The sequence below is a fragment of the Aythya ferina genome (genome assembly GCF_964211825.1).
Source record: "Aythya ferina genome assembly, chromosome: 7".
Lineage (NCBI taxonomy): Eukaryota > Metazoa > Chordata > Aves > Anseriformes > Anatidae > Aythya > Aythya ferina.
This window is the reverse complement of record NC_140302.1, coordinates 5,174,391-5,187,932: the sequence shown is the minus strand read 5'-3', so window position 1 is coordinate 5,187,932 and position 13,542 is coordinate 5,174,391. Positions and strand designations below refer to the sequence as shown.

At 59.2% G+C, this 13,542-nt stretch overlaps 2 protein-coding genes across 2 annotated transcripts in view; one reads left to right on the top strand and one right to left on the bottom strand.

The window, feature by feature from the left end:
• The window catches only part of CDH23 (cadherin related 23), a 129,035-nt gene extending 123,212 nt beyond the window's left edge, over nt 1-5,823 (top strand). The window contains exons 54-68 of the mRNA XM_084525093.1: nt 294-488; nt 850-960; nt 1,150-1,279; nt 1,446-1,709; nt 1,826-1,987; nt 2,252-2,508; nt 2,800-2,897; nt 2,975-3,095; nt 3,234-3,313; nt 3,405-3,445; nt 3,612-3,672; nt 3,856-3,985; nt 4,075-4,197; nt 4,385-4,498; nt 4,762-5,823. Coding sequence (XP_084381219.1) covers nt 294-488; nt 850-960; nt 1,150-1,279; nt 1,446-1,709; nt 1,826-1,987; nt 2,252-2,508; nt 2,800-2,897; nt 2,975-3,095; nt 3,234-3,313; nt 3,405-3,445; nt 3,612-3,672; nt 3,856-3,985; nt 4,075-4,197; nt 4,385-4,498; nt 4,762-5,085 — 2,211 coding nt within the window. The 3' untranslated portion in view covers nt 5,086-5,823. The remainder of the gene's footprint in view (nt 1-293; nt 489-849; nt 961-1,149; nt 1,280-1,445; nt 1,710-1,825; nt 1,988-2,251; nt 2,509-2,799; nt 2,898-2,974; nt 3,096-3,233; nt 3,314-3,404; nt 3,446-3,611; nt 3,673-3,855; nt 3,986-4,074; nt 4,198-4,384; nt 4,499-4,761) is intronic.
• An 803-nt stretch (nt 5,824-6,626) lies between these two features.
• Nucleotides 6,627-13,323, bottom strand: LOC311439596 (prosaposin-like). Its single transcript, XM_084525489.1, has 14 exons — nt 12,961-13,323; nt 9,969-10,093; nt 9,675-9,749; nt 9,458-9,583; nt 9,106-9,285; nt 8,878-9,012; nt 8,726-8,782; nt 8,599-8,607; nt 8,380-8,517; nt 8,202-8,279; nt 7,774-8,118; nt 7,605-7,685; nt 7,392-7,487; nt 6,627-7,284 (listed from the first exon to the last, which is right to left on the bottom strand). The coding sequence occupies exons 1-14, from the start codon at nt 13,019-13,021 to the stop codon at nt 7,249-7,251; spliced, it is 1,542 nt and encodes a 513-aa protein (XP_084381615.1). The 5' UTR covers nt 13,022-13,323; the 3' UTR covers nt 6,627-7,248.
• Between the last annotated feature and the right edge of the window lie 219 nt (nt 13,324-13,542).

Sequence of the window (13,542 nt, the reverse complement as noted above, 5' to 3'; positions counted from 1 at the left end):
CAGAAACCCCAGCAGCAAACAAAATAGGGAAATGGCCGGCTGCTGCATGCCGGGCGTGTTCATAAACATGGGTCAAAACACTGACATTTAAGACGTTTCTCCTTTCCGAGAAGCCGGGCTTGGTTCCAACAAGTCCCTGGAGCTGTGATTGCGCCGAAGGAAATCACAACTCCACGTTTCCCCTTTGGGGCCAAATTTGGGCAGCATGGGCCAAAACCAGGGGGTTTGGATGGGCTATTGTTGCAGGGGGTGGCATGCAGGGCTGGGGCTGAGGGGCTGCCACGTGCCGACAGGAGATCCCTCTGCGGTCCAACGTCTACGAGGTCTACGCCACGGACAAGGACGAGGGCCTCAACGGGGCAGTGCTGTACAACCTGCTGAAAACCGGGGCCGGGAACAAGGACTGGGAGTATTTCAGCATCGACGCCGTCAGCGGGCTGATCCAGACGGCCATGCGGCTGGACCGGGAGAAGCAGGCGGTGTACAACGTGAGCGAGGCGGCAGCACGGCCGCGGGATGGTCCATGGGCTGGGCTGGTGGGATGCAGACCACGCGGCGGGGACGGTGGAAAGCTGGCCCCGTGGTGGAGATGTCACACCACCACCTTAGCAAGGAGCCAGGTGGTTAGCAAGCGCCGGCAGAGGATGCAACGGGGATGTGGTGCGATTGGGAGGTGGGCCACCAGAAGAGTTGCATCCTGGAGGACGTGGTGGGCCAGCTCCTGGTTAAATTCCACAAAAGCCCTCTGCCGCCCAGCCGTCCCCTCTCTGTCCCTGCCTCAGCAATGTCTCCGCACCCTCCTCGCCCCCGTGGCTTTGCCCAGGACGGCGCTTTTGCCTCTCTCCCCAGCTGATCATCGTGGCCAGCGACCAGGGCCAGCCGGCCTATGAGACCATGCAGCCCCTCCAGGTCGCGCTCGATGACATCGATGACAACGAGCCCGTCTTCCTCAGGCCACCCGTAAGGCACCAGGGAGGGCACAGGGGGTGCCGGGCTGGGGACACATGTGGTGGAGCACGTGCCACTGGGCATCACCACGGGGTGCACGATGGCGTTTGTCCACTTTCAGCCTTTCAAAGCCTAAAAAAAAGCCCCCCAAAGTTCACGTGCTGCAGTAACCCTCCCCTCTCTTCTCCCGTGCTCCTGCAGAGGGACAGTCCCCAGTACCAGGCGCTCTCCGTCCCTGAGCACTCACAGCCCGGCACGGTGGTGGGCAATGTCACCGGGGCAGTGGACGCAGATGAGGGCTCCAACGCCATCGTCTACTACTTCATAGCAGGTGAGGTGGGGACAGAACGGCACAGCTGGGCGAGGAAGGGGGCGATTGCCATCCCAAACCTGCACACCCCCTTGCTGAGGGTTTGCCTTGCACCTGGTTGCTGTGCTTTTAAGGGGGTAAATGAGATGCGGAACCAAAAAGTTGGTAACTCACTGTCTACACGCAGCTGGGAACCGGGAGAGCAACTTCCAGCTGAGCCGGGAGGGGAAGCTGCAGGTCCTGCGGGACCTGGACCGCGAGAAGGAGCCCTTCTACTCCCTCATCGTCAAAGCCTCCAGCCAGAGGAACTGGTCCCCACCCCGGGGCCAGCGCACGGGCAAGGCACAGCCCTGGGACCTCAGCACAGACCTGACCCTTCAGGAGGTGCGGATCTTCCTGGAAGACATCAATGACCAGTCCCCACAGTTCACCAAGTCGGAGTACACAGCGGGTAAGGGGTGCCTGGGGCCGGTGGGGGGCACCTGGAGCCGGGGATGCTCCAGGACCAGTCCAGCTGGTGGGGGGAGCAGCCCAGCCCCAGGTCTCCGTCCTGTCTCTCTCCCAAAGGGGTTGCCACAGACGCTAAGGTGGGATCAGAGCTGATCCGGGTCGTGGCGGTGGATGCCGACGTGGGCAACAACAGCCTGGTCCTCTACAACATCCTGGGGATCCGCTACATCAAGCAGCACTCCAATGACTCGGAGGAGGTGGCCAACATCTTCAGCATCGGTGAGTAGCCTGCATGCTGCTGAGCATGGGCCAGGGAGGGTCCCATGGCTGAAGATGTCCCCCCCATGGCCATGGTCACCATCAGCATGGCCAACTGCTGTTCCTCCATCCTCTTTTATTCACCCATGAGGCAGGCTCTGGCTTTGTGAGAGCTGCTGTAGGTTATCTGCCAAGCCCTGGTTTTCAGGTCCCTTCATAGGGACCTCACGTGGGTAGCTCAAAGTGACTGCACTAACCCTGGGCTTGTGGCCATCCTTCCACCAGGAACCCTCGATGGGATCCTGAGAACCTTTGACCTCTTCACGGCCTACAACCCCGGCTACTTTGTGGTGGACATCATGGCCTCGGACCTGGTTGGCCACAACGACACGGCCATCGTGGGGATTTACATCCTGAGGGATGACCAGCGGGTCAAAATCATCATCAACGAGATCCCCGACAAGGTCAGGCAGTTCGAGGAGGAGTTCATCAGCCTGCTCTCCAACATCACAGGCGCCATCGTCAACACAGATGATGTGCAGGTAACCAGCTGCCTTTGAGGCTGCTTCGAGGGGGAGGTAACCTCACACACTGCTTGGGAGGTCCTTTTGAGGGTAAAATGACAAAGCAGAGGCTCCCCCAAGTCGTGAAGGTGAAGGGATCATCCCACCTTCAGCCAACCAGTCAGTGATGGGGCTGCAAGTGTGTCCCTAGCAGCCATGGCCATGCTGGAGACAGGGTTTTCCCCACATGAATGTGGGTGGTGACACGCCTTGGAGCACTCTTGGAGATGGCTCAGGAGGCGAGACCTTGGTCCTGCTGTCTCTCCCCAGTTCCACGTCGACAAGAAAGGCCGGGTGAACTTTGCACAGACAGAGCTGCTGATCCACGTGGTGAACAGGGACACCAACCGCATCTTGGACGTGGAGCGGTAGGCCACCCAGCCCGCCATGTGCACATGGGGAGCCCCACATGCACCAAGACACCCACCCACCCTCCTCTCTGCAGGGTGATTCAGATGATCGATGAGAACAAGGAGCAGCTGAGGAACCTCTTCAGGAACTACAACGTGCTGGACGTGCAGCCCGCCATCACAGCCCGGGCCCCGGACGACCTCTCGGCCCTGCAGGTGAAGGTCCAGCTGGAGCTGCAGACGGCCACCCCGAGGCCCCGGGGAGCTGCTGGCCCCGAATAACCGCGGTGGGGTGCCCACAGCTGTGTGCTGGATCGGTGCTGGAGGTTGCCGCTAGCCCTCTGTCTCTCCCAGATGGCGATCATCGTGCTGGCCGTGCTGCTCTTCCTGGCCGCCATGCTCTTCATCCTGATGAACTGGTACTACCGCACCGTGTGAGTGGCGCCCTGCGGACCCTCTCCTTCTCCCTTATTCTCCGCCCAAATTTGCCATATTTCCTTTTTTTTTTTTTTTTTTTTTTTGCAGGCACAAGAGGAAACTGAAAGCCATTGTGGCTGGCTCCACAGGTGAGCAGCAGCCAGGCTCCGTGCCACCAGCGCGCATCCCAGCATGTCTCACACCACCAGAGCCCTTTTGGTCACTTTTCGGGTTTTTTCCCCCACGAAGAAGCACTGCCCCATGCCCACATCCATTTGCTACTCGGCTGGGCAACCTCCACTCTGCCTTTTGCAGGGAACAGAGGCTTCATGGACATCATGGACATGCCCAACACCAACAAGTACTCCTTTGATGGGTGAGTTCTCCCCATCCTTCTGCTCCCCACCTCACTATCCGGCATGTGGCGGGACCCAGGGGTGCTCCCAAAGGGGACACCCGCCTTTTACAGCCAGGGATGCAGCCTCTACTTGGTGGAGGGACTCAGCTGGGCATTTGGGGTGTGCTGTGAGCTCTGAGTGTCACTCCTGTCCCCGGGCAGGGCCAACCCGGTGTGGCTGGACCCCTTCTGTCGCACCATGGAGCTGGCGGCGCAGGCAGAGCGCGAGGACGACCTGCCCGAAAACCTGAGCGAAATCACCGACCTGTGGAACAGCCCGGCCAGGACCCACGTGAGATGGTGGCCCCAACCCCTCTGGCAGGCTCGCTTCTACCCCCACTGCCCCACACACGTCCCCCACCCCGCGCTCTCCTCCTGCAGGGCACCTTCGGCAGAGAGCCCTCGGCCGCCAAGCCCGAGGACGACCGCTACCTGCGTGCCGCCATCCAGGAGTACGACAACATCGCCAAGCTGGGGCAGATCATGCGGGAGGGACCCATCAAGGTGAGCGGCCCCCACCACCGGGCACCCCTCACCAAGGGGCTGCCCTCGTTTTTTTTCCCCGTTCTGGCTTCCAGGTGCCGCACCGGAGGGTGATAGCGCTGCAAGAAACACCAGGATGGGGCTGATTCCCCCCCAGAAAAAGAGCTGTGTCCCTGGTGTAACCCATCCTCTCTCCCCGTTCACCCAGGGCTCTCTCCTGAAGGTGGTCCTGGACGATTACATGCGCTTGAAAAGGCTCTTTGCCCAGCGGATGGTGCATAAGGCCACCGCCAGTCAGGGGGACCGCTCCTCGGTCACGGAGGTAGACGGGGCGTGCGGGGGCATGGGGAGATGCTTGCCGTGCCCTTTGGGATGCAGTGTGTCTTCCCAGCCCCGCAGGCTGTGGCTGCTGGTGACCCCCCCACCCAGCATGGAAAACCGCTCCCCAAAATGAGCAAAACAACATATTTCCAGCTGGGGGAGAGATCACAGCCTCACGGAGGAAGAGGAGGGTCAGGTGCCTCCCGCTGGGCACCTCAGAGGGAAGTTGGGACGCGCGGTGACATCTCCGTGGGCTTTTTGCAGCTCATCCAGAAGGACCTGGAGGAGGAGGAGGAGCGCAGCCCCAGCCAGGGCAGCCTGCGCTTTCGGCACAAGCCGCCGGTGGAGCTGAAGGGTCCCGACGGCATCCACGTGGTGCACGGCAGCACGGGCACGCTGCTGGCCTCCGACCTCAACAGCCTGCCCGAGGACGACCAGAAGGTGCTGGGGCGCTCGCTGGAGACTCTGACCGCTGACTGCGGGGGCTACGGCGACCACAACGCCCGCACCGAGTCGGCCAAGTCCACCCCCCTGCACAAGATGCGGGAGGTGATCATGGAGAGCCCGCTGGAGATCACCGAGCTATGACCAGTGGGGCCCCTCGAGGCCGGCCGGGGGCAGCAGGGGACGAGCACGGAGCTGGGGGACGCAGCGGGGCCGGGGGCACCCCGAGACCGGCACTCGGCCCCCCCAATCCCCTGCGTTTCAGTCCAGCAGCCTTGGAGAGCTTGGCCCCGGGAAAGGGCTCTCAGGACCAGTTTGCTCTTCCTCGCGTCTCATTTACCCATGAAACCATTAAATTTTTTTTAATTTTTCTTATTAAAAAAAAAAAAGATTTTTTTTTTTTAATTAATACTAATGCTGAGCGAATGCAACGAATCCAAGCGTTACAAGGCTGGACGGGGGCGGAGGAGCAGCGTGGCCTCGAGGCTTCGGGGAGCCCCGACGAGTTGCTCGCCCCCCAAAAAACCACGCTGGGGACCAAAACCCATCGCACCTCGACCGCAGGACCGGGGGGGCTGGGTGAGAGCCCATTACCGTGTGTCGTCACCTTTCCGGCAAGGAAAGACCAAAACTGAAGACATTTCTCCATTTTTGCTGGCTTTACCAAAATGTGTTACGACGTGGAAAAAGAGAGAGAGACAGACAATAGCGGGGGGGCTTCTGGCTGTCGAGTGTTCGTGTGTATCCTTCTTTCCCCTTCCCCTTCTCTCTTGCTTTCGGGTTTGTTCGTTTGGGGTTTGCTTCCCACCGTAACCTTGTGGAGAGTTTTGGGAATGGTCTGTCGCGGGAATCAGAAATACACTCTCTATGGCTTTGGTTAAACTGTCTGTCGTCCTTCCTCCCTGGCCGTGCCTCCGGCAGCAAACACAGACTAAACAGATTAAACACGAGATTAGGCATCTCACGGCCAAGCAGCCTTTTAAAAAGAAATCCCTTTTTTTTTTTTTCTTTTTTTTTAAAAATTCCTTTAATTCCTCTCTCTCCAGCCATTCTCGCATCCCACGCCGCAGCAGCCCAGTTTTGTGGGAGAACCATTAAATCCCCCTTAAGGAGCATCACCCCGGGGACAAGGAGGAGGGAGACGAGAGCCGGGCTGATGGGAAGGGTTTATTTGTGGTGCAATGCTCGTGGCCACGCTCGGCACCGGGCACCGCGGGCGTCCCCTTCCCGCGGCGGGGTGGGGACGAGCCAGCATCCCGCCGCCCCTCGCTGCCACGGTTTCGGCACCAGGATCCCCTTCAGGGGTTGCTTGCTGGGAAGGAAACCCCCCAAACTCACTCATTTGTTCAGGGGATGCTTAAAACATCTATCTATATAATATCCAGCTGGCTGTGGCGCTGTGTCCGTGGAGGGGAGGTGATCCTGCGTGGCATCCCACGGCGAGCAGCCCGCAGCTGGGGACACCGCCTCGTGTGTCCTGGAGCGAGGAAACCCCAAATCCCAGCCCTGCAGTCCTGGCTTTGCACCCTTCTGCGGGCTGCGGTGCTCCTGCTGGTCCCAGCAGAGCAGACGTGTCTCATTTTTGTGTGTATATGCATATATATATATATACACACACCTAGATGTGTGTATATATATATATATATATATATATATGCATATCTATTATGTATATGTTCCTAATTTAACTCGGCCTCTCTCTTCTCCTTCCCCCTGCAAAAATTCATCACGCAGAAGTCATGCAAAGCCAGGCACTGCAGGCAAATCTGTTCCGCTTTGTTTCTTTAACTGGTGACCAGGGGAAAAATAAAACAAAATTCCAAGCAGCCCCAGTTTGAGCAGCCCAGCAAAGGGCTGGGCTTGCCAAAAATCAAATGGGACCCGGGGAGTGAGGGTGCCTAGACTCTCAGCACCAGTGCTTTGGCAGCAGAAACCATCACAGCCCCTGGAGCTGCTCTGGTTTCGGCTGACCTGGGCTTCGGCCTCGGTTCTGGGTGGGATGCGGATGGGGCTAAGCCCAGTTTTTACCCCACGGGTCACAGGAGAGAGGGGACGGTGGGGTGGAGGGATTTTGAAATGAGCCTAAGAGACCTCCCCGCTGAATTCCCAGTCCTAAAACCAAGACGAAATCCCTTAACCTGATTTGAAAATCCAAGCCCCGGGGGTGGAAAAGGAGAAGGCAGAGGGGGCTGGGGCACCCCGGAGACACCCCATCCCCTGCGGCTGCGGGCGCATCCCAAGGGGGGGGTCCTGGGTACGTTGGGTGCCGAACCCAAACCGCAGCGAGCCCGGCCGGAGAGGTGGCTCCTAGTCCCATATATGACGCCTGCAGTGCTCGACGGCCTGTGGGGAGAGACGGGGAGGATGGAGGGGGCAGGCAGAGCCCCGGGGAGATGTAGGGGAGCAGGGGAAGCGTGGCAGGTGGCGGGGGGGATGGTGACACCGCTTACATCGCACTCGATGGCAGTGGCCATGCTGGCACACCAGTATCCCGGTCCCCAGGCGCAGGGCTCCGAGCCCAGGGGCGAGTCGCAAGCTCTGATTTTCTGCATGGAAAAAGGGGAAAAAGGCTGAGTGTAGAAAAAGGGCAGGGGACACCGCGGGGGGGGGGACAGGTTGCACGCTGTCTGCCCGTCCCACCGCGCTCAGCAGGGCACACTCACGGTGCAGACAAAGTCGGGGTCCATCATCTGCACCAGGAGCCGCACGGCCGCCGGCTCGTACTGCACCACCAGCGCCTCGCACTGTGGGAGCGAAGCAGGTTTGGGGTGAGCCCCACAAGAAACAAAAAGGGGAAAAAAGGAGGTGGTTCGGGGACCCCCTCCAGCTGACCTTGCCAGTGAGTGGCGCGGGCAGCAGCTCGCAGCCCTTCTCTAACATGTCTCCCAGCTCCGCCAGCGTCTCGTTCTTCAGCAGCTCGTTATCGAAGTAGGTGATGAGGATCTGGCAGACGTTGCAGAAGGAGCCCGTGGCCGGCTCGAGGGCGGCGGCCACCCCGCGGGCAGCCCCCCGGCGCGGGCAGAGGCGCAGCATGGTGCAGACGGCCCGCGGGTCGGTGGCCTCCAGCAGCATGATGACCACCGCCTTGCCGTAGGAGTCCACGAAGTCCTTGCACTGCCCGATGACGCCGTGGGGCAGCATGTAGCACACCTTCTCGATGTCGTTCACCAGCTGCTCCTGTTCGGGGGGTGAGAGCAGGGAGGGTGATGCCGGAGGGACCCCACCGCCACCCCCCCAGCCCCATGAAAGCCCCGGCTCGCCTCCGTCATGTTGTTCTCCAGGAGGCTCTCGGCCGCCCTGACGGCGAACTCGCACATCTCACACAGCGGCGTGGCCTCCTGGGGCAGGAGAATTAAAAAAAATATAAAAGGTAACACTCCCCTCACCCAGCCTTTTAGGATTTTAAGGGTGGCCAGGGGTGGGACAAGCCCCACGTACCCCGTCAGGGAGCAGTGTGCTGAGGAGCTGGGCCAACTTCTCGGAGAGCAGTGCATGCATGGATCCCGATGATGAGAGTGCCAAGGAGGACGCCAAGGAGGGGCAGAGCCCCAGCAGGCTGCAGAGCTCCCTCGGGTCCTGGGGAGAGACCCCCCGAATTCGGCAAGTTCAGCCCCCCATCCCCAGCCTCGTCGGGAAGGCAACGGGCATCTTGCTTACCTCAGCCTGCTGGGGGGAGGGAGGCGGCAAATAGAAAGGAAAAAATGATCATTAAAAAGTGAATGGCAGCAGTTGCAATGTAAAAGGGGGGGGGAGAAGCTGTTCAGAAAGCAGCTCCCTCGCTCACCAGGTGCCGGAGCAGCCAGGCAGCCGTGTCCGCGTACTCAGCCAGGTAGCGCTTGCACTGTGCGGGGAGAAGGGGGCACGGTGAGCCCCCGGGGGCTTCACCCCATGCTGAATTTCCACCCCCCCCCAAGCCGGGTGGCTTTGTGACCTTACCCTCTGTGCCAGGACGGGTGCCAGGCCCTCGCACTCCTTCTCGGCACGGGACGCCAGGGAGCGGGCGAAGGCACCCAGCTCCACCTGCACTGCCGCCACCAGCCGGGCGCAGTCCCCACACAGGTCCCCCGGCTCCTGCGGGATGACAGCGGCACCCCAAAACATCAGAGGGGTAATTAAAAGGGACAGGGCACCGAGGGCAGGGTGTTGGTGGGGCTGGGCAGGTACCTGGGCACGAGGAGTGTCCTGGGGCTGGAGCAGGAGCGGGACGCCGGCGATGAAGGGTATGGAGAGCTGGGCAAAGTCCTGCGCGGGGGCTGGCGGTGGCTCCTGAAACTTCAGGGCCCCCTCGGGGCTGCCCCAGGGCTGGCACAGCTTGATGGTGCCGCACACCACCTTCGGGTCCGACTGCAGGACAGGGGCGGTCAGGGCTGAGCCATCACACCCTACATCCACCCATCGCTTCTGTCCCCATCCCTTTTGCCCCAGTGTGAGCTCCAGCCCCCTGGGGGAAGTAGGACCCCTCCTTTGCTCCCCAAACCATGCCCTTTAAGGGGTTCCCCCCGCCCCGGGCTGTTACCAGCACTTGCTTGCCCAGCTGCACCAGGATGAGGATGCCGGTGTCCACCATCTTCTTGCACTTGACCGACCAGTCCTGGAAGGGCAGGTACTGGCATTTCTTATCCAAAAAGAGCCTCAGCTTTTCCTAGGGGACAAAGGGAGAGCTCAGGGCTGGGCTGGCCCCGCAGGGATGTGGGGGGGACACCGGTCTGTGCCCCCTGCCCTTGATGACCCACCTCGGTGCGGTTGTCCTGCAGGATCTTCCCCACCGTGGAGACCACCACCTGGCACAGGTGGCATGGGATCCCTTTCTGCTGAGGCAGGGGACACGTCAGGATGCTGCTGTGGCACCCAGACCCCCTGCATCCTCCCCACATCCCACCCTTGTGGCGTTTTGCAGGAAAGAAACCCTGCCCACCAGCCCCCGCAGGCTGCCCTGCCCAGCTTTGGGGCCAGAAAAGGCAGGATTTGTCCACCAGACCCCCCCCATTTTGGGGCAGGGCGACCCTTCCCCTCCAAATTGCTTTTACCCCCAGGTCTCGGTCCCAGACGGCAAGCCGGCACAGCTCCAGCACCCCGCACTTGGCCGCCGTCCCCACATCACGGCACCACTCCTCCGGCCGCTCGCCGCACTCGGGGAGGGGGCTGGCCCCGGCTGGGTGGGGGGGAGATAAAGAGGGGGCATCAGCACCCATTGGGGGCATCAGCACCCATTGGGGGTCACCATCCCGACCCCACACCAGCTCCCCATCCTGCCCCGGGTCTGCCCACAGACGAGGACAGATGCTGCTCACCCCTCCCACCCTGATTCACCTCGGCTTTCGCAACGGCATCTTTTATTCTTTTTATTTATTTATTTAGCTGTTCTTTTATTTATTTATTTATTTATTTTTATCCCCACCACCTGCTGCTGGCTGGCAAAGCTCCCCCAGCCCCAACCCCGTCGCTTTCTCCTATTGCAGCATCTCGCGTTAACCCTGATAGGGACAGGCGCACCCGCGTGCCGTGGAGGCTTCAGCCCATTTAAAAGCACGGCAAGCCTGGGGCACCCCCTGCCTAGGCAGCTGAACACACTGGGAAGGAAAAAATAAAAAAAAAATTAAAAAATTAAAAAAACACTAATAAATCTTGCAAAATAAATAATCCGGGGGTGCCAGCGTCGCTCGCTCCATCCAGGCATGGTGCAACACTGCTTGATAAGCGCCTACCAGCAGCGCCGGCGTTTTAATTGCCACCTCTGCGTGTCAGGATTAATTTTCTCGGGCACCATGGGGCAAGATCCATCCCTGCCAGGGGTTGCAGCCACCAGCGCGGGGCCGAGGAAGCTGCTGCAAAAGCGCTGGCGCAGCTCGGCAGCGCTGGGTGCGTTCAGCCCCTGTTGCCCCACCGGCCCCGGGGCAGGGTGAGCCCCGCTGCTTCCCGTCCCACACACCTAGATGTGTGCGAGATGCCGCATCAGCTGAGAGAGATATATATATGGCATGCTTTTTTTTTTTTTTTTTTTTTTTAAGTGTGGTGTTAGCAGCAGGAGGAACAGGAATGGCAAGTCAGATGGGAGTTCAGGGGCAGCAACGACAATAAAAAATGGAAGGGAAGAAGGAGGATGACTTGCAACATGTTTCTGATCATATATACATAATATATATAATATATAAAACATATAAAATAGATAATATATAAAATATATTATATATAAAAATATAAAACATAAAATATATAGTATATAAAATATATAACATATATATAATATAATAAATGTATTAATGTATAATATATATAAACACATATATATGATAAGATATAGGTCTAGGTGAAAAATGAGCACTGCAGCTTTTTCTCATCCAAACCTCTGCCTATTTTCTTTTTTCTAAGCCAATTCTTCCTCCCAAGCCTGCTTTGACCGAGGAAACCCACAAAAGCACGAGGTTTGGTGCCAGGAAGCCGTGGTGCCCCGCTCCCTGGTGGCACCCCGCTGCCTGCACACCACAGCCCGGCCACGGGGAGCAGCTCAGGGCTGCCCCGAATCGCTTCCCACCCCTCACATCCTCCCAGCAGGACGGGTGCCCGAGAGCATCCCGGCTTTAATTGGCTTCAGCTCGCCCTCTCATCCCACGAGCTCGCCGGTAATTGCGGAAGGGGTTGCACGCGCCACCCAAAGGCTGCCCCAAAGCACCAAGGGCACGGATGAGGCTGGCCCTGCCCGAAACACGGACATAGCCACAACCCTGCCTGACCCACGGACGTGGCCACAACCCTGCCACACAGCCCCTGTGAGGGGACAGCCCCCTGAGTGCCTCTGTAGGACGCACAAGGATGGGGAGACGTGGCTGAAGCACACCGAGGCCTAGCTCTGCTCGAGCTGAAGCTGTGGAAAAAATCGCACTAAAACAACACAAATAAAGGGTGGCCCAAGGGAAAGCGTGGCCATGGGGGCTCTGCGATGCTGTGGGGGCTGTCCCGGCACCTGAGAGCAGGGCACAAGGCGAGGAGCCGAGGCAGGAGCCCCGGCCGAGCCGGCCGAGCCTGGGGAACCGGTTGTGGTGCCAAGCCGGGGGCGGCGCGTGGGCCCCGCCGCCCCAGTTCCCGGCCCTCGCGCTCCGCCGCACACCCAAAACCCCCCCCTTTTCCCCCTAAACCCATGCCAGGACCCCCTCCAGGGGGAGGAATTGGGGTTAAGGCTGCCAGGGGAAAAGCCTGGAGCAAGGGGGATGGGAGGATTTGGCGAGGATGGCTGAGGGAGAGCCGGCACAGCAGGCTCCGTGCGCCCTCCCAGCACAGGGAGCAGATGAATTTTCCTGGTTTTCCTGGTGCTGGTTGGGGTGCTCCTGCTGTCAGCTCATCCACCGGCACCAGGAGAGGGGCTCTTCCCTCTAAAAGGCTGCCCCTGCCCTTTTTTCCAAAGCTAGGTGAATTTCCCTTGGGAAGAGGTGGTGGCTCCCCATGGATCATGGGGCGGAAAGCTCCGGCTCCTGGGAGGGCTGTGCCTGGGGGATTTGCTTGCTTACACCCAAAGAGGGCCCCCTGCTCCCCCTAGCCCTAAGGGACGGCTTTGGGTGGCATTTTGGTTCCTCCACAGCACAAGCACCACAACAGCTGCTCCCACAGCACACGTACACAGCCAGGTCTGAAGCCAGGACAGGCAACACGGCAGCCCTGCTGCCTCCCCACCTCCTCCTCCCCTTCCCACCCCATTTCCTCCACATCCCTCACGCCCCGACAGAAAGCCAGCTCTGTCCTACTCATGTTGTCCACAGGAGGAAGGGGACAAACTCCTTTTTGGCCTTAAAATCACCTTCAAGAGCAAGAACAGGCAATTCCGCACAGACATGTTAAAGCACAACCTGCTGGAGAGTGCCTCAGCTCCCTGGCATAACCCCAACGAGGGACAAGGAAGTATTTGGAGTTTAAACCCTCTTGGCCTTTCAAGAGCAGGCAGACATGTCCAAGAGAGAATTTAGGATAGTTTAGGGGTCCAGAGGCATTTTCTAGGCTCAGAGTCCTACCCGCAAGGCCTGAGCTTACCTCGGTAGGAGCCCAGGCACACGGCCAGGACCAGCACCCAGCCACTCCATCTGCTCTCCATGCTGTCCCCGAGTGAGTCCTGTGGCCGGTTCCTCCCCGTGCTTCTCCCAGACTGAGGAATCTTGGATCAGCTGGGAGAAGTAGTGAGAACAGACACCTACGCAGGGCAATTACCACACCCCTCTCCTTATGCCTTGATTATAAAATCATCACCAGCATGCAAGGGGAGGGAGGGACGGGAGCCAGGCAGGTATTCCCAGGAGGTCAGAACCAGCCCGACCTCATCCTACAGCCCTGGCCCAGCTGCTCAAAGCCAGCTTCACCACTGCTTGCAGTACAGAGCAGGCAAGTCAGAGGAAAAGCCCTGTGCCAGGCTAGACAAGGAACAGATCATCATCATCATTCCCCCCTTAAAAAAAAATAAGTCAAGACCAGCAAATTTAAGGACAAGTTAATGAATTGCGGATTTTAATCAACAGTGGATTTAGCAGTGGTGTGCTTAGAGGCAGCCCAGCAGCTTGCTTCAAGCATTCAAAAGGAACATATTGCAGACTGGATTAAAATGAAACAAGGAATGAAGAC